The sequence below is a fragment of the Artemia franciscana genome, chromosome 2 (genome assembly GCF_032884065.1).
Source record: "Artemia franciscana chromosome 2, ASM3288406v1, whole genome shotgun sequence".
In the NCBI taxonomy this organism is placed as follows: domain Eukaryota; kingdom Metazoa; phylum Arthropoda; class Branchiopoda; order Anostraca; family Artemiidae; genus Artemia; species Artemia franciscana.
Genome location: NC_088864.1, coordinates 8,037,726 through 8,058,109, shown reverse-complemented (window position 1 = coordinate 8,058,109; position 20,384 = coordinate 8,037,726). Strand labels below are relative to the sequence as shown.

At 36.0% G+C, this 20,384-nt stretch overlaps 2 protein-coding genes across 3 annotated transcripts in view; both read left to right on the top strand.

Annotated features, from left to right (window-relative positions):
• Positions 1 to 20,384, top strand: part of LOC136037006 (ribosomal protein S6 kinase 2 beta-like) — an 884,370-nt gene that overhangs the window by 494,996 nt on the left and 368,990 nt on the right. The window lies entirely within an intron of this gene.
• The window catches only part of LOC136036969 (protein hobbit-like), a gene marked incomplete at its 3' end in the record, with an annotated part of 108,516 nt that overhangs the window by 51,579 nt on the left and 36,553 nt on the right, over positions 1 to 20,384 (top strand). The window contains 3 exon segments of the mRNA XM_065719365.1: positions 3,212 to 3,628; positions 12,657 to 12,843; positions 15,198 to 15,531. Of these exon segments, the coding sequence (XP_065575437.1) occupies positions 3,212 to 3,628; positions 12,657 to 12,843; positions 15,198 to 15,531 (938 nt within the window).

Sequence of the window (20,384 nt, the reverse complement as noted above, 5' to 3'; positions counted from 1 at the left end):
TTGATAAAAATTATCCCAATTCATTTGAGATAAAGCATTCTTATAACTCAAGAGAATTGTTTTATTTACATAATGCCAAGAAAACTCATTCTTTAACCTACAACTATTTCCTTGAGGAGTAACATGTCTAGAAAAACACCAGAATGGTCAGAAGTGCCACTAAAAACAACACGGGGGGAATCAGGGTTAACATCAGAGAATATATTATCAAGACAATTCGCGGATGTATCCTTGACCCTCGTAGGTATGTTGATTGATGGAAGTAATCCAAATGATATGAAAACATTCAAGAGTCGGCTGCTCTTTGCATTTATTTCAATCAGGTCAACATTTAGATCACCCACAAGAAAACACGGGAGATTCACAGGCAACCTTTCAAGCTGCTCCTTCAAAAGATCAAAGAATTCATTATATGAGGAAGTTGGGGGGGGGGGTAGAGAACTATTAAATAGCAAGAATAAACACCTAAACGAAGATGAAGCTCGGGTGACTCAAACGCCATCTCCCCATAAGTAGTTAAATCGCCCAAATGGCCACTTCAATATCCTATCTAACATATACGCCAAGGCGCCCCCCCCCTGTTGCCGAAATTGCCTATTTTTTGTGTAAAAATTGTATCCCTGTAGACCAAGCATCTATTCCATAAGGTTATAACTTGAATTTGCACTCTGATGAAAAATATCGAAAAAATTTCTATGTTTACGGCATATAGGATCAATTTCACACAGCAAAACATAATTCGAATCTTCGACCTGCAAGCAAATACCGCACCCAAGGTCCAAAATTTCCCCTTGAAACATTATCATATCTACACTCGCAAAATATATATATATATATATATATATATATATATATATATATATATATATATATATATATATATATATATATTTTCTTTTTTCTTTTTTTCTGTATTTTATTTCGCATATCTTTTCGCATCATATTCTCATTCGTCATATTTCATATCTTATTTCACATTTCTGTTTGCTTACTTACTTTGCTTTTGCTTACTTAGTCTTGCCTTCTGTTTTGTTTGTAGAAAAGCAAATTTGCAAAGAAATAGCGGAAAAGAATCCATGGGGAAGCTTCCCAGACTACACTTACCCATCCAATCTAGAAAATCTGAATAGTCCAAATTTACACCGCAAAAATTTATTAATTTACTTGAAGATCGAAGCCCTTCTGTATTTTTGTTTCATCCTCAAGAATTTGCAAAAAAAAAATATATAAAACGGAACAAATTATTTGAGCACATCAATGAGGTTGATCTAAGAAGTACATAATTTTCGAAGAAATACACATGAAATATAAAAAGTGCTGCTAAAACTCAATAAACGTAAATAGAACCGAATAGTACGGTTTAATACTACCCAATAATATAATAATACAAGCCAATAATTATACCCAATAATATGTGAATACAAGCACAAAGTTAGTATTTGTCAGCGTCCACTGTCCATGGTCCTGTTTTTGACGTCTAATGATGTAAGGATCCTGTTGATATCCTTGAAAGTTGCTAAAATGTCTTGATTTACCAGGAATTTAAGAGAAAAAAAATCTGTGGCTTTTATAACCCAGTGCTTAATGTTTATATAGATAACTGTTCTGGGAAAGTATTTCAATTTACAATTTTTTATTTAATGCCTGAATGAAGTATAGCATTTTCTTAGCCAAGTTGAAGTTATATGTCAATTGCTCTGTCGAAATTATTCTGCAAAATTGCTGAAATTAGACAAATATTAAGTGCTTCCATTTTTGCTGAGCTTAGTAAATGGGAGCTGGATATATTAATCCTTCAATTAATAAAAAGAAATTCTTCCAATAAAATTCATCAATACACTTTGAAAGTACCAAGAACATCGAATCGGAATCCACCACTCTTAGACCCACCTTAGGTCTATTCATACCTGAAAATCGCGATTTTTTAAGGTATATCTGTTGGTTGATTCAAAATTTTGAGTTTTTTAGAGCAGTACTACATTTTCGTCAGTGTTGCTACGTTTAACCATGAGAATAAATAAGCAAAGTCTATTAGACAAATTTGACAATACTTTTCGTCTGTCAAAGTTCAAATACTAATAATCTATTGATTTCAACGGATAACTACTCGTACGTATTCAAAGAAAAGCTAAGCATTTTAAAGCTGTTTTGTGCAATATTTTTAGCGAATAGTCATTTTCAGTTTTAATCCCTTTTGCTTTACTTTGATTTATATGTAAGTATTAAAACATTTTATTTTACTAAACTTCATACTATATATATACTAAACTTCTTAATCATTTAAAGAGAGATTTCTCTATCATTTTGCAGATTTTTTTTACTGACGTTTCTCTTTGTCAGTGTTGCATCCACTGCTAGCAAAAATTCCATAACTGCATATGAAGGTCTTTTTTTCTTACGAATAATCAAAATAAAAAAAATCTTAAGATTAGCCTATGTGCAAAAAACCAAATAGGCCTTAGAATGAATGCTATTCGGTCAGAATAGTTGAATGTTCTTCAGGGTGTCCAGTTCTGACTTAAATTATCCACTTTATTCAAAATCTGCTCGATAGGGTGTTTTTGATGACTATAATTTTGATGGTTCTTTTTCTTTTCGTTACTTGGGGGAATCGTACGTCAGAATTTTAATGAGTTTTTGTTCACAAAGCTTTTTGAACAAGTATAAACAAGTTGATTGCACCCAGGCCAAGGGGGTATGGGTTTCCCCCTCTACCCCCTCCCTTAGTACTCCGCATGTTTGTGTAAATCTTGCGAAGGACTGTGCAAGATTAAACTGTGTGCTAACGACTAAATGTTTTACTTTGAATTTTTGTTAGAGCATTTTCTTTTTTTAGTTTTTTTCTCTTCTATAAAAAAAAAGATCATCCTGTGTTCATTTAATTATGCATGCTTCACATGTTTAAAATAAAATAAAACAGTTCAAAATAGGGATGAAACCTTTTAATTGACAGCGAATATATATAAAAATTATTTAACTGGATATTTCGAACACATATACAGTGTTCATCATCAGCAGTAAAACTCTTTTTTTACTGCTGATGATAAACACTGTATATGTGTTCGAAATATCCAGTTAAATAATTTTTATATACTCACTGTCAATTAAAAGGTTTCATCCCTATTTTGAACCGTTTTACTTTCGTCATGGAAAGGCAGTGTGGTCTTTGAAGATATCCATGTTTAAAATAGTTCTGTTTTCCTCTTTCCAGTTGGTTTTGTTTTCCGTATTGACTCATGGGCTGCTGAACGATTGAACGAGAAGTTTGTTTGTACAATTGAAAATTGCAAAGCGTCGAACCTTCAACCTTCTAAGTCTTATGTATGTCTACCATCTGCTGAAATAGTTTCTTGTTGTTTATCCATGGAAAAAATGTCTTACCAGAGCAAACTGCCTCTTGTGACTGTAGGATTCAATGGCCCTCTGTCTGGTCACTGGACGACTTCCACACATCTGACTATTATAAGAATACTTGAAGATGCTAAACAGTTCAAAACTTCGTGGTCCAATGGGAGTAGCGCCCCTCCAACACTTTTATCAGCGCAGAAGAAAACGGTTGAAATCTCATTGGAGAATTTGAAGATTAGCTGTGTTTTGTCGAAAGAGAATATATTGGACATTATTGCAGGTGAATATAGTGACCTGGCTTAATATCGTTTCTGTAGGTTAAATAATTGCTACTCAGACAGTACTTTCTTTGATCTTTATCTAAACTCATATAGCAAGCCAAGGAAAGGGAGGGGGTAAGGTACACTTCAATTCTAAAATATCTAATGTCCACTGTAATTGCCCAAAACTTTTAACAAACGGAGCTTTTTTATTTTAACACTTTAATTTAACAAATAATTTTAGTGATACTATGGTGTTGCTTGATACTCGATATGTTTTGATACACAGTTGTATTGCATGGACTGATACTTCTGTAAAGTATAGATAATTGATGCACAAATCCTACCCTCTCTGTGAAATTCGTTTCTGCTATTTTTCTAAATGTATTTTTTCCAAAAACAAGAAAATCTAAATTCTACGATAGGAGTGATGAATACATAGAGACTACTTCAGTTTTTGTTTTGATATAGGTTTTAGGTCAAGAGGAATCTTGTGTTTTGTATAAATAGTGGTTTTCTTGTTCTATTTATCTTTTTTGTGTGTGTAATTTATCATTATTGTCAGTACTGCAGGATAACTTAATTTTAACCCTCATTTTAGGAGAATTTTCCCATTTTTGCTGCTCAATTGGCAGAAAATATATAAAAAAAAAAGGATACAATGCTAAAATACAAGTAAGCAAAACATACTGTGTACTTAAGTATGGTGTTGAATGTCACTATAGGTCCCGCCATTCTCCTGTGAGTCCAGGGTACTTGTTGGTCAAGTGTCCATCCTATGACACAGTACTCCACCTGAGACTATAAGCAGCCAAGTCTATTAGGCTTAGGTCACTTTTTCGCCTGTAAGTCCAAGCAGATTCAGCCCCCTATTTTGCATACAAGTCCAGTGGACATTGTCCGTCAAGCATCAACCCGAAATCAATCCAATCTTTCATCCCTTAGCTCTATGACAATATACCCTAGTTCTGCCCTAGGAATAATGTGTTTACGAGTTTAAGAATTGCAGGAAAAAGGGGTCTGTCCCAATACGTTGTTATTAGAACATGATTTTTCGCCACTTAACCGAAAAAATATCCTAGGTGTCTCCACTTAGGTGATTTTGTTGAGCATCTTTTTGAGTCCACTTAATTTCAAATAAATCCCCCTCCCATGCAGGAAAACAACCTGATTCGTGTCTTTAACGGCTTCTTTGTTGTAGCTCGCTAGGTTGGACTGTATATCCTATTCTGCAACTGTCCTAATCGGACTCGATTTATTTTTCTTGTAGTTTATGGATTTGTGGTTTATTTAGCTGTGGTTTATAGATCTAGTCAACTGTGTCTATGCTCGCCAATTGAATGTCCAGATAAAAAACCGTAGATCCACAATTTTCAACTACCCTAGTACTGAACTCAGTTTTGTGGATTTTTAGAATTAAAAAAAAAATTTACTCTTCTAAACTAACCTATGGGGAATTTGTTAACCTTAACCTGAATTTTTCTTGGCTGATTTAGAATTAGTATTCTTCGTGGTCCTTGATCTAAAATAACTCGGTGGCAGAAATCCAATTGCACTAAATGGCAAATTGCAGTCAGTAACAAAATAATATGCTGTATAGATTGAAATCAACCGAATTTTGGTTAACCAGGCTAGTAAATAAAACTCGAAGTACTAAGGACACTCAAACAAAAGTTTTTTTTTCTCTGGACCCATCTAAGTCTATTCACACCTAAAACCGCGATTTGCTAAGATTTTTCTTTCTGGCTGTTTCATAATTATGAAGTTAATAGGGTAATGTCACAGTTTTGTCAGTGTTACCACGTTAAATCGTGGAATTTTTTTCTGAATTATTCACTTATTAATTTTTTTCTGATTTTTTTATTTAGCGCCCGCTAATACTAAAAACTGCGTAACTGCACATGGAAGTTTTTAATTAAAAACAGAATTAACGACTTCGACTTCCTAATTTTTATGGCACTTGGTATCTACCAAGTGACATATAGCGATCGCAAATTCTGTCGGTCGGTCTGTCTGTCGCTCTGTCTGTCTGTCTGTCTGTCTGTCTTTCCCGGTTTTGCTACTTTAGGCACTTCCAGGTAAACTAGGACGATGAAATTTGGCAGGCGTATCAGGAACCAGACAGGATTAAATTCGGAATTGTCGTTTCTCCGATTCGACAATCTGGGAGGGGGAAGTGGGGGGACGGTTAAATCGGAAAAATTAGAAAAAATTGGGTATCTTTAACTTACGAAGGGGTGATCGGATCTTAATGAAATTTGATTTTTGGAAGGATATCGTGTCTCAGAGCTCTTATTTTAAATCCCGACCGGATCCGGTGACATTGGGGGGAGTTGGGGGGGGGGGGCTAAAATCTGAGAAAACGCTTAGAGTGGAGGGATCGGAAAATAAGCATAAGTCCTAGATACGTAATTGACATAAACGGAACGGATCCGCTCTCTTTGCGGCAGTTGAGGGGAGGGTTAATTCTGAAAAATTAGAAAAAATTAGGTATTTTTAGCTTACGAAGGAGTGATCAGATCTTAATGAAATTTCACATTTAGAAGGACCTCGTAACTCAGATCTCTTATTTTATACTCTGACCGGATTCAGTGTCATTGGGGGGGGGGCCGGAAATCTTAGAAAACGCTTTAAGCGGAGAGATCAGGATGAAACTTGGCAGGAGAATAAGCACTAGTCCAAGATATGTGACTGACATAACCGGACCGGATTCGCTCTCTTTGGTGAAGTTGGGGGGGGGGGGGGAGTAATACGGAAAAATTAGAAAAAATGAGGTATTTGTAACTTACGAACGGGTGATCAGATCTTAATGAAACTTGATATTTAGAAGGATCTTGTGCTTTAGAGTTCTCATTTTCAATCCCGGTGACCATATGGTGACATTGCGGGGAGTTGGAGGGGGAACCGGAATTCTTGGAAAACGTGAAAATTGAGGTATCTTTTTCGTACGATTGGGTGATCAAATCTTAATGAAACTTGATATATAGAAGGATCTTATGTCTCAGATGCTCCATTTTCAATTCAAATCCGATCCGGGACATAGGGGGCTGGAGGGGGATTCAGAAATATTTGAAACCGGAAATCTTGGAAAACGCTTAGAGTGGAGAGATCGGCATGAAAATTGATAGGAAGAATAAGCACTAGTCATAGATGCGTGATTGGCATAATTGGAATGGATCCGTTCTCTTTGGGGGAGCGGGGTGGTGTCAATTTGGAAAAATTAGAAAAATTGAAGTATTTTTAACTGAAGAACGGGTGACCGGATTTTAATGAAATTTGATATTTAGAAGGAACTCATGCCTCAGAGCTGTTGTTTAAAATCCCGACCAGATCTGTTGGCATTGGGGGAAGTTGTAGGGGGAAACCGGAAATCTTGGAAAACGCTTAGAGTGGAAAAATCTGGATGAAACTTGGTGGGTAGAATAAGAAAATGTCGTAGATACGTGATTGACGTAACCGTACTGGATCCGTTCTCTTTGGGTGAGTTAGGGGGTGGTGTTCAGTGCTTTAGCGAGTTTGGTGCTTCTGAACGTGCTAGGACAATGAAAATTAGTAGGCGTGTCAGAGAGCTGCATAAATTGACTTGATAAAGTCGTTTTCCCCGATTCGACTTTCTAGGGGGCTGAAGGGAGAGGAAAAATTAGAAAAAATGAGGTATTTATAACTTTCGAGTTGGTGATCGGATCTTAATGAATCTTGGTATTTAGAAGAACCTCCTGCCTCAGAGGTCTTATTTTAAATCCCGACCGGCATTAAGCCTCTGATTTTCGTTTTAAATTAATCAATTGATTCTTAGAATTTTGCTAGAGCTCATACCATATGAGCTCTTGGCTCTTCCGGCCTCGTCACAAGTGCCATATGAGCTCTTAGCTCTTGTTGTAAGGTGTATATTTTTGTGTAATTTTCAACATAATTAGTTCAAATAACCGGATTTCATTTCTACTTTCCTGCTTACTTTAACTTTTAAAGCCTAAATGGATTTTTTGTCTTGGACACTTGAATGGCATTGATAGGTTATAATTGAAGTATATTTAATTCTATGATTTGCAAGACAACCTTGAAATTCTAACTCTTAATTTGAGAACTGCAGTTCAAGGCCGTATCTTGGGGGTGGTGGTGGTAGGGGGTTTGATCTACACCCCCCTCCAAAAAAAATGTTTGTCCGACTCATAAAAATGTATCCTGGATACGGCCCTGCCGCTGTCGCTAACTATTTCCAACAAATAATTAATACCTAGTAAAAGATATACTATATTTGTTAAAAATATACTGCACTATACATGATTTATTTTTTTTGTTGTTTGTTGTTGTATATCTATGTATACGGCCTGGAAAATGCCTTTAAATGCAGTCATTCATTATATGTTACAGTTTGGACTATTCCATCGTTTATTTTATCTTTATGTATTCGTCTATGTATTTATTTTGTGTTTATTTATGTTGCTTCGCTGTTTTCATAAATAATTCCATTTATTAACGATTCCTTATTGCTAGAAATTATTGATGTTAATGCAGTAGAGGTTTTAGGCCCCATAATCTGGGGGAAGGTATGTCACAGGAGTGTAGAAATGTAAAATAAAATAAATAATTTCAGATGTCAGAAAAGCTGAAGGGCAGCTGCCCCCTGCCCAGGCCTCGAACTGCCACTCTGTTAATGATTAGTTATTACCAGAAAAATATAGCCCATAAACTTAGTGGTCGATTGCCTTGTCTTTCTTTTCCAGATGTCAGTTGATTTAGGCCACTTAGAAGCATAAGATCGGGCTTTTAACCTTCCTTTTTAGTATGGAAAACCAGCTACTACATATTTTTTTTTTGTTGCCAATCATCTTTAGTCACCCGACTTGGCTATGAGCCAAAAGTTTTGTGTTTGTAACACCAGGATTGTGTTTGAAGCCCCAGGAAGCAAAAAAGTAGTTTTGCTGTTAATTTCTATCTCAGAGTTTAAGTTGTCACACATTTATCGATTTCATGGAACTCCTCCAGTAAACAAAAAGTATAGCCCATAACTAGACTGGCAAAATACATATAGATCGTATAGCTTACCTCATATAGACATATAGCTGATTCATGGACTGACATAGTAAATACGATTGTTTTGCCAATCTTCAGTTGCTTTGGAAGACTAAGAAGCAAATAAAGATGCTTTTATGCCCTCTTTTTACCATGGGGAACAAGTCGCCACTAGAGGGCTACTAAAGTAAATAAAACATATAGCCGCTAGATAGAGTGGCAAAATATATGCGTATCCTTCAACAAAACTCAGTTGCTCTTGGACGCTCAGAAACAAAAAAATGGTGCTAATAATGTTTCTTTGTAGCATACCAAGTTGTTCACTTTTTCAATTTTGTTGTCAGTGTTCAGCCACCAGACTCTGGCTATGGGCTAGACTCTTTATCTTTATTAAATAAAAAAAAAACTAGTTTTTTTAAATGAAAGTAAGGAGCGACATTAAAACTTAAAACGAACAGAAATTACTCCGTATATGAAATGGGTTGTCCCCTCCGCAGTCCCTCGCTCTTTACGCTAAAGTTTGACTCTTTGCCACAATTCTACTTTTTAAAACAATTAAAAACTTTAGCGTAAAGAGCGAGGGAGTGCGGAGGGGACAACCCATTTCATATACGGAGTAATTTCTGTTCGTTTTAAGTTTTAATGTCGCTCCTTACTTTCATTTAAAAAAACTAGTTTTTTTTATTTAATTTCTGAACGTTTTTGAATTAATGCATGTTTGATTTTGGCTCTCCGCACATAAATTATTGAAATGAAATTAGTATATTAATTTTTTTTGGCTAAATGGCTTTCTCTTAGTTTTGATCAGACGATTTTGAGAAATAAGGGGTGGGGAAGGAGGCCTAGCTGCCCTCCAATTTTCGGTTACTTAAAAAGGCTACTAGAACTTTTAATATTCAACGAACGTTTTTATTAGTAAAAAATATACGTAACTTAAGAATTAACTTACGTAACAAACTTTTATATTCTTATATTTTTATTATGTGTACGAGGGGGTTTGTACCCTCGTTAATACCTCGCTCTTTACACTAAATCGTAAGTTTTGTCCCAATTCTTCAAGAATGACCCCTGAATCAAAAAGGCCGTAGAATAAATAGTTGAAATCACTAAAAATATTTTAGCATAAAGAGCGAGGTATTTATCTCCTCCTAAATACCTCGCTCTTTATGCTAAAGTATTTTTAGAACCCCTCATATGCGTAATAATCTCTGTTCGTTTTAAATTTCAATGCTATTCCTTACTTTCATTTGAAAAAACGTTTTCATGTTTATTTTTTCATTGTTTTTTTTATAGTAATGCTAGAAAATCCTGCGCCCTTTTCATTGAATTTTTTTCCCCCATGACATATTCCTCAAAGGAAAGATCCTCCCACAAAGCCCTCTCCCATCAACCCCACCCCCCAAACCAAAAAATTCCCCATGAAAACGTCTGTACACTTCCCAATAACCATTACTATATGTAAACACTGGTCAAAGTTTGTAACTTGCAGCCCCTCCCTCAGGGATTGTGGGGGAGTAAGTCATTCCCAAAGACATAGTTATTATGGTTTTCGACTATGCTGAAGAAAATGGCTATCTTAAAATTTTAATCTGTTGACTTTTGGAAAAAAATGAGCATGGGAGGGGGCCTATTTGCCCTCCAATTTTTTGGTCACTTAAAAAGGGCACTAGAACTTTTCATTTCCGCTAGAATGAGCCCTCTCGCGACATTCTAGGACCACTTGGTCGATAAGATGACCCCTGGGAAAAAAAAACAAAAAAAAAAACAAACAAACAAATAAACACGCACCCGTGATTTGTCTTCTGGCAAAAAATACAAAATTCCACATTTTTTAGATAGGAGCTTGAAATTTTTGCTATAGAGTTCTCTGATATACCGAATGCGATAGTGTGATTTTCGTTAAGATTCTATGACTTTTAGGGGATGTTTCCCCCTTTTTTCCAAAATAGGGTAAATTTTCTCAGGCTCGTAACTTTTGATGACAAAGACTAAATTAATTGAAACTTATATATTTAGAATTAGCGTAAAAATTCGATTCTTTTGATGTATCTTTTAGCATCAAAATTCCGTTTTTTAGTTTTACTATTGAGCCGGGTCGCCCCTTACTACAGTTCCTTACCACGAACTGTTTGAAAAGAAAATAATTCGGTATTTCGGGGCTTCTGACATTATTACTCCTTTGCGGAAGTTAGGCTCAAAATTGAAAAAGGATTATATTTTTTCTCTGGGCCCCTTCCACCTCTTAGTTCGTGTATTTTCGCTTTATAGTTGTGTTATCTCTTAGCAGTTCTTTCGTTAGTTGAGTTATGGTTGTGGTATATATGTTCTATCGCTCGTATAGTTGTGTTATTTGAAATTATACTCCATAATAGAGAGGCTCCGAACACCCAGCATTGTATATTAAGCTCTTAATTTGACGTTTTTTTCTAACGTGACCAGATTCGTTCTGCGCCCTTTTCATTGAATTTTTTTCCCCCATGGCATATTTCTCCAAGGAAAGATCCTCCCACATAGCCCCCTCCCTCAACCCTACTCCCAAAACCAAAAAAAATCCCCCTGAAAACGTCTGTACACTTCCCAATAACCATTATTATATGTAAACACTGGCTGAAGTTTGTAACTTGCAACCCCTCCCCCATGGACTGTGGGGGAGTAAGTCATCCCCAAAAACATAGTTATTATGATTTTCGACTATGCTAAACAAAATGGCTATCTCAAAATTTTGATCTGTTGACTTTGGGAAAAAAATGAGCGTGGGAGGGGGCCTAGATGCCCTCCAATTTTTTTGGTCACTTAAAAAGGGCACTAGAACTTTTCATTTCCATTAGAATGAGCCCTCTTGCGACATTCTAGGACCACTTGGTCGATACGATGACCCCTGGGAAAAAAAAAAAAACAAAAAAAAAAAACAAACAAATAAACACGCACCCGTGATTTGTCTTCTAGCAAAAAATGCAAAATTCCATATTTTTGTAGATAGGAGCTTGAAACTTCTACAGTAGGGTTCTCTGATACGCTGAATCTGATGGTGTCATTTTCGTTAAGATCCTACGACTTTTAGGGGGTGTTTCCCCCTATTTTCCTAAATAAGGCAAATTTTCTCAGGCTTGTAACTTTTGATGGCTAAGACTAAACTTGATGAAACTTATATATTTAAAATCAGCATTAAAATGCGATTCTTTTGATGTAGCTATTGATATCAAAATTCAATTTTTTAGAGTTTTGGTTACTATTGAGCCGGATCCCTCCTTACTACAGTTCGTTACCACGAACTGTTTGATAATATCAGGATTGCCTATGTAGAATTCCTCCAGAAAATATAAATATAGACCATAAACGGACTGACAAAATCTATACGTATCTTTCCAGTTGCTTTAGAATACCCGATTTTCCTAGGTCCTACATAATTTCTGTAAAGTTCATTGTTCTCATTAATTTGCCCCTTCCTCTTGCTGGGGCTCTTTTTCCCCTCCAACGCTCGTCTAACTTAAAATAAACCTATAAAACGTATATAAGAGGAGAAAAGGGTGCAGGGCCAATTTCCCCTTTCAAAATATCCATTTTTTTGCGACTTTACTCCGAACTTTACACGCATATATTGTGTTTTGTGCAACTTCGTTTTTTATTCAGCTTCTGACCCTCCATGATGTTTCCATGTTTCCTCCATCATGTTTCCATGATCCATTCTTTATCATGTCTGTTTACCATGGAGAATAATTAACCAAAACTTTTTCAGTTTCATTCACGTTCAGTCACCATAATCAGCCATAAGATAAATTATTCATTTTTATAATACCAGGATTGTCTTCATGAAATTTCTTCAGAAAAAAAATATAGCCCATAAACGCAGTGGTGAAATCTAGATGTATTCCTCAAACGTTGGTTAATTTAGAAGAAAATTCAGGAGCCAATAGAAGTCAGAAGCAAAACACGGTGCCTTTAAACTTTTATTTTACCCTTTTTGCCAGTTTGGTATTATTCCTCCTTTTTATTATGCGGTTTTCGGAGTTCTTTTGACATGCTGCTCATTTACAGGGTCATCTCAGTTGATGATTTCTAAGAATAAGATGCGAATCAATGTATCTGCAGGTGAACTGGTATTCGATGATCAAAGAATACTTACAGTTAGAGAATTAAGTTTTGCCCGAACAGATCGGGATGAACAGCTAAATGTAGAACGAGAAGGCTGCGAACGGCTCCAGTTGCGGAGCAACAAAGCTACGTGAGTATTTACACTAACCGGTTACTTGAACCGTTTTTTTTTCTGATGATATTTTTTTTTAATATTCATGTGGGTGATGAATGTCGTCATGAACAGATCGTGATGAACAGCTAAATGTAGAATGAGAAGGCTGCGAACGGCTTCAGTAAGCTATGTGAGTATTTACACTAACCGGTTACTGAACCGTTTTTTGTTTTGTTTGTTCCTGATGATATTTTCATTTTCCAACATTCATGTGGGTGCAGAAAAAAAAATATGCAAGCTATACAAGAAATATGGAGAAAAATCACTAAAGGATACTCTAAGAGGAAGTACAGGTCCAAAGCATATCCTTGAGTGTATGTGTCTTAAATGAAAAATATCGCTATCGATGGTGACAATCTTCTAAGCTGAGCAGACAATTACGAATGATTGTAGTCCTGGGGTGGAGCAGAAAAATCTATTTGGGGTGGGGATTCAAAGTAAAGCAGGGGCAAGTATATGGAAATTACTGGAATTCTTGGAAACGACTTTGAAGTCTTGGTGTTAGTAACTTCTTAAATTTTCATAGTAACTTAAATTTTCCGGAACAATAAAACTGTTTTATAGTCTTAATAAACAATATCATCACTATCATCATATTGATATTGGAGAGACACTAATGGAAGTTGAAACCAATCTAATCAGGAGAACTATAAGGAACAATATTATTGTTCATATTTAATTAAAATACGACTCCAATAAAACGGGTGTTAAACTAAATTATTTAATCCATTAAATGCATTAGATATTTAAACATATTTTGAGCTCCATGTTTAAGTAAAGTAGCTACGTTTTTCAATGGAAAGAAAGAATGAAGTTAGAAATGACGTTTTACCATCTTTGGGAATTTGCTACAATGTCCCAACCTGAAGAAGTCCCTGGGACCTTCAGCTGAATTAGGGTTTTGTGAAATCCGGGGCCCATCTTGTTCACTATAGTTTTCCGCTCTTGGTGATGTTCATATATATATTATATATATATATTTTTTATTTAAATTATTTAGTTTTATATTCTAGTTGTTTTTTGTTTTGTTCTATTCTACGCCGAAGGCGCCTTGTTTTATACGGACGAAATATTCGTTTGATTTTTGTTCTCTTCGTTTTCCTTTACTGGTCATAGACCCATCTGTCTCTTTCCGATTCTTCTCTTTGTATTTGTAGAATAGCGAGGTATCTGGAGATTATGTTTAATAGAAAAAAAAATCTAGTATTGAGGGAATATAGTGCTTCACTTAAGTGTTTTGATGATGGCTGATGTAAGTTCATTACATATGTGCTTTTTTTAGTGTACATGACCGTATTAAGCATTTAGTACTAGCATTAGATAAACGTTGTGCTTAGTCTAAGTGTTTTGTGAGAGTCGCTGATGTAAGTTTATGATGTGTTTGCCTTTTTTGTGCTTCACTTAAGCGTTTTGATGATGGCTGATGTAAGTTCATTACATATGTGCTTTTTTTAGTGTACATGACCGTATTAAGCATTAAGTACTAGCATTAGATAAACGTTGTGCTTAGTCTAAGTGTTTTGTGAGAGTCGCTGATGTAAGTTTATGATGTGTTTGCCTTTTTTGTGCTTCACTTAAGCGTTTTGATGATGGCTGATGTAAGTTCATTACATATGTGCTTTTTTTAGTGTACATGACCGTATTAAGCATTAAGTACTAGCATTAGATAAACGTTGTGCTTAGTCTAAGTGTTTTGTGAGAGTCGCTGATGTAAGTTTATGATGTGTTTGCCTTTTTTGTGCTTCACTTAAGTGTTTTGATGATGGCTGATGTAAGTTCATTACATATGTGCTTTTTTTAGTGTACATGACCGTATTAAGCATTAAGTACTAGCATTAGATAAACGTTGTGTTTAGTCTAAGTGTTTTGTGAGAGTCGCTGATGTAAGTTTATGATGTGTTTGCCTTTTTTGTGTTCATGGCCGTATTTTTTGGCTTTAAAACGCACTTATCGATTTATATATCTACCTGTGGAGATTGCATGGAATCTCATTCAAGAAGTTTAGTATTTATGACTTGTTTTATGTCATGACTTGGAGATAGGGTTAGAGCTTACTAGGAAAGTTTGCCTTTGGTGGTGGGGGGCTAAGTGGACTTGATTTTGTGACTGGGGGGAGGGGTCAAACTATGTTTTGTCCAGTCCTTCGGAAACTTTTCATATTGCAATTCTTTTCCTTTTCAAGTCTGTCGTCTGGCAAGCTCTTAGTTCCGACTGGGTTTCTATTTTGTAAATACAATTAAATTATCTTCATCTCTTTAGTACCTGAATTATTTTTGTGTGTACAACCTGTATATAAAAAGTAAAGCTGATCTCATTTCGAAATGTTTCAGGATTGTTGACATTGGCACATTTCGTCTATATTTCCCGCATGGTTACAATTTTGCAGATTCTTTCAGTGAACATTTAATGGGGGTTAGTAAATGGCTTAGGAAAGTTCATCGAACTAACGGAAATCAGCTATTTATGGCTGAAAGTGAGCTGCCGCGAGATCTGCGCATAAAAGTTGGCTGCTTCTCAATGGAATTGGCAGATGACCCGTTTGAAGTAATGCTTCGTGCAAACTATGAACTCTTAGAAGATGAATATAAAGAAAGCTTGAAGCGGAAGAAAGCTCTTGATGGAAAAATTGAAGAGCTAAAGAAGGCTGGCCAATGCTTAGCACCTGTGAGTGTTTTTCCCTTTGTTACATCCAAAAAACGCATATGAATCCCATGACACAGTATTTATTGTTTAAACTTTGTACGGAACACAAAGGATTTTTAATCTTATTATCTTTTAGGATCTGCTTTTTTTCCCTCTTCTTTCTTAGGGAGAAACAAACCTGCATCGTTCGGTGTGAATATCTTCTAACATATTCTAAGAAGGATTTGAGAAACGTCTGTAGAGAAATTAAGATCTATATTTTTTTGCGTTAAAATTGTTTTTTTTTTATGAAAATATGAGTGAAGCCAGGTAAATACTAGGACTGGAAGTTAGAACCCTCCTATTTGAAGGGCGTCCTACCTGTAAGGTTTGACAAACTCCACCATATCAAGGTAAAAATTAAAAACCATGGAATTTTTTTTACTAAAAGAACTGTGCTTGGGGAGACGAGGATAGGCGTGTTAGAAAAAGCTGGTGTTTCGAGATGGTCGTTGTTTTTCGCTCCGTTGAAAGCCTCTCTCTTCGTCCAAATCATTAGCAGAAATCCCACCTTTTGGGCTTTATAGCAGTGTGCCGGTGAACCTTTCACTAGTTAACCTAACCAGAACCATGGCTGCGAACAGTATCGCACAGTGGCCTTGAGGATCGACGCCTAAAGAAGAAATTATACCTTATAAATGACATAGTATTACACTGTATTTTGAGTAACGACTTGTTTTCTGGGTTTATTTGTACTAGGTTTTTTTTAGGCCGTTTACCCTCCTTCTGGCGAACGTTTTCTTGTTATGACCTACCTCTGGATCGTGTTTAATGTTATTGTCATGAGTATATGATGAGTCAGAGACCTGTGATAGGAGAACATCGATACTTGTTTGATAGGCGTATATTGTTAAGCGCTGCAACTCAGTAGTGACCATCAAGATCTAAACCAGTACAAAGCAGCCATTCAATTTGATGTCCAAGGGTCATTTTGGTTGACAGGAATATACTGGCTCCTAGTCCTTAATGGCGACATTTTTTGCTTTTATTGTGGTTTTGGCGCTGCGATTGAGTGTGATGATATAAAAATTGGGGCGTGGAACATTACGGCGTTTGAAGACAACTACCATATAGAAATTTTGAATATGAATTTAGGCGTTACGAATTGGATGTATTATGAGTTTCAGAACCCTCTTCTGAGGGGTTAGCAAACATGAAATTAAATTTTGTAAAATTTATTTGTTGGTGTAGGAGGGATGGGGTATTTTTAAAATGGGTTAAGATTCGTGATGAAGAAGGAAGCTTGTAAGCCTTTTTTGGGTTGCTTTGGGACTATTAATGTAATTCAAGTAGCACTCTTAATGACTATAAAGCAAAAGCATCAGTCTTAGATTATTTGCCCCTGTAGAACTCACTGAGACAGTGTTGTGACCTGAGTAAATTCTACATACATTTGTAGGAACAAATAGATAAAATCCTAGCTAGAAACAAAGTATTTATTAAGGGGCTTTATTTCACGTTGGGGTAAATAGGCATTGACTGGGTTTTAACCTATACCGATGGTGTAGGAAGGAAAAGTCGACTGTTAAATTTTTATAGGTACAATAATCTAATAAATAGAATTCTATTTGTGCATTTTATGGCTACAAAGTGCAAGGACTCTTATCTTAGTGGTATTACTTTCTTGACGGCGCAAACGTTGATGTTACACAATGGCGGCGCACACGTGGGTGCTTCGTAATGACGGTGCATACGAGGGTGTTACTTCATGCCGACGCGCACGTGGGGTGATGTTACGTAATGATGGTACATACTTTCAAGTTACGTAATGGTGGCGTACACGTGAGATGTTACGTAATAGCAGCGCACACATGGATGCTATGTTATAACGATGTACACGTGGGATGAAACATGATGCTTCAAGAGATTTCATTTTCTTCAGTATTTCTATTTTTCAAAGCTTTTTCTTTTTCAGGATTTCGTTCTCAAAATTTGCTTTCTTAGAACCTACTGAAGGAGACAGTTGTGTCTCAAGTGAATTTGACATGCAGTTGTGGTATATAGTAACATCTGCAATTAATTTAAAGCTGAAATTTAGGAAACTAATTGCCTGTTAGTTGCAACATTTTATGCTTCAGAACAATAATCTGAGAGGAACGTTCCAAGAGCAGTTGGGAATGAAATTGAAGACGTTAAAATTATAAACTATAGATCGAATTATAGTGGGAAAATAATTTGTGAAGTAAAATACGCTGTTTTAGGAAGAAAGGTTAGAAAACTGCTTGAAATATCAGCAAAGAAGATTTAAGCGTAGTCGAAGTTTTTCAGTGAGAGATTTTCTGATAATAAGAAAGAATTAAGGGAAGTAGACAAGACATCAAAGCATAAATTAGGCAGATTTAAAATGGAGGCTAGGGATAAAATTACTAAATATTTGAAAGATGCAGCCAGACCAAATAGTAGTAATATTATATTCCCATTTTATAAAACTGAGGCGAAGTGGCGAACAGTGGCATTAATTAATAAACTGTTGGGACAGGGTGGCTCAAATGTATTTCTTAAATCAAGGGGACCTATTATTTATTTATTTTCATTTTTTTTCAACGAAAATGCCCTAAGAGATTTATTTTTCAATAAAAGCAGAAGAAACTGCGATTTCCAAATCAAGAAGGGAAGCAAACATCTAGGGGCGAAAATACATCCCCCGTCCATAAAAATTGACACCACTGGTATTGAGGCAGACTAAGGTGGACTAGTGCCATTTAGATCAAACGGTTCTGGTAACGAATGGTTGCAAATAGGGCGACCCGGGCTGATAGTAACACATCAAAACAATTGGTTTTTTGTGCTGATTCCAAATATGTATAAAAGGGAAGTCTAATTTGGTCCAAGAGGGGCTCTCTATAAATTTGTAGTAGAATTTTGTTGCAGTTTTAGGAAGGAAGTGGCATTGACTAAGTTTTTACGCTTGTATTAATAATAAGCGCTGGAAACTTCATAGTTCTATATTTTGTAGACTATCAATTTGTTTACTTTTTGAAAAGAAATTGTAAAGGTCCTATCTTTTCTTGGTATACCAGATAAGGACTTTTAGTGGTAAGGGCTATGCACAAGAATAACATTACTGTGGTTAATGCTAGAAGTGAAGTTAGTGATTTATTCGATGTGAGATCAGGAATCAAATACGTTTGAGTTTTTGCTGCTCATTTGTATTATTCTGATTGACCTTGTCTTAAAGGCCCATTCACAATGGGATTTTACTTAAACCACGATCTAGGGATGTTGTGCCATAATGGCTAGAACTAGGGAAAGGGTAAGATGGCTTGGAAACGTTCTGCGGATGAAGGATAATAGATTACCAAAGATCGTCCGTGTCGGCCACCCATCTAGGGCCAAACAAAAAGCAAGTCGTCCCTGAATTTGGTAGGAAGATGTCATCAAGAAAGATTTAAGGGAAATTGAAACTTCTAGGGAGGGTATAGAGAGGGAGGATTTGAATAGGTTGGACTGGAGGAGGAGCCTGTGTTGCTGTTTTGGCCTCAAGTAGCTTGATGCTGCAGTGAATTGCTAGTAGGCTAGTAGTTGTAGAGATTCAGCTAGGGCTGATTTTAACCAATTAGATTTCTCATGAAAGTTTCTGATTGGGTGAAAAATTCTATCAAAATTCTGATTGGCTAAAAATAGCGCTAACTAAACCACCGAAATAGTGAAATTATTTGTGAATGGAACTTAGAGAATACAGTAAACTTTATGGGGGATCATTGTATCATATGGATTGGTAAAACCCCCATGTGATTCGATTGCACAGTTTATTTAAGTGCCAGCATAACAGTAATTATGAAATGAATGAATTTCTTGAAATTCCAGTTTGCATAGTCTGAGAATAGGTCTGATAATGTTAATAAGCCGAAGTAGCATAAATTCGGGAGAAATGAGAATGAATTAGAGGTAGGATATAGCGAAAAAATTTCCAGTGTGAACATGCTTGCTTTGATAGGTAGAATTATTAATAAGAATCATGAATGCAAAGAAGATTTAAGAAGTATTAGGAAGTTTTGTTGTAGTGGACAAAGTTCAGAATAATAGGAAGATAAATCTTAGAATTACAGTTAGTATATTAGAAGCTCAGCTAAAGTAAGTAGTTAAGTGTGGCTCTGGAAGTTGGGTACATCGAAAGGCCGAGGAAGGTATGCTAGACTTTCCAGGGAAAAAGTATAAGGCTAGTTTTACTTACGCATTCGAATTATTGTATATCAGACGATTTAATTCCCCTTACTAGGCCAATGATGGAAGAGAAGTAATATGGTTAGGTCAGGCTTTGCGGATGAAGGATGGTATAATGCCATAAATGGTGATTTTGTTGGTAATTCACCCGGGGTCAAACGAAAAGCTGGACAGTGGTAAATGGGACAAGAAGAGGCCATATGAAAAGCTTTAAAGGGAGTAGATGTTAAAATGCCATAAATGTTGATTTTATTGGTGATTCACCCGGGGTCAAACGAAAAGCTGGACAGTGGCAAATGTGACAAGAAGAGGCCATAAGAAAAACTTTAAAGAGACTAGATTTTAAAATGCTACAAAAGGTGATTTTATTGGTAATTCATCCGGGGTCAAACGAAAAGCTGGACAGTGGCAAATGGGACAAGAAGAGACCATAAGAAAAGCTTTAAAGGGAGTAGATTTCAAAATACCATAAATGGTGATTTTATTGGTAATTCACCCGGGGTCAAACGAAAAGCTGGACAGTGGCAAATGGGACAAGAAGAGGCCATAAGAAAAGCTTTAAAGGAGTAGATTTTAAAATGCTATAAATGCTGATTTTATTGGTAATTCACCCGGGGTCAAACGAAAAGCTGGACAGTGACAAATGGGACAAGAAGAGGCCATAAGAAAAG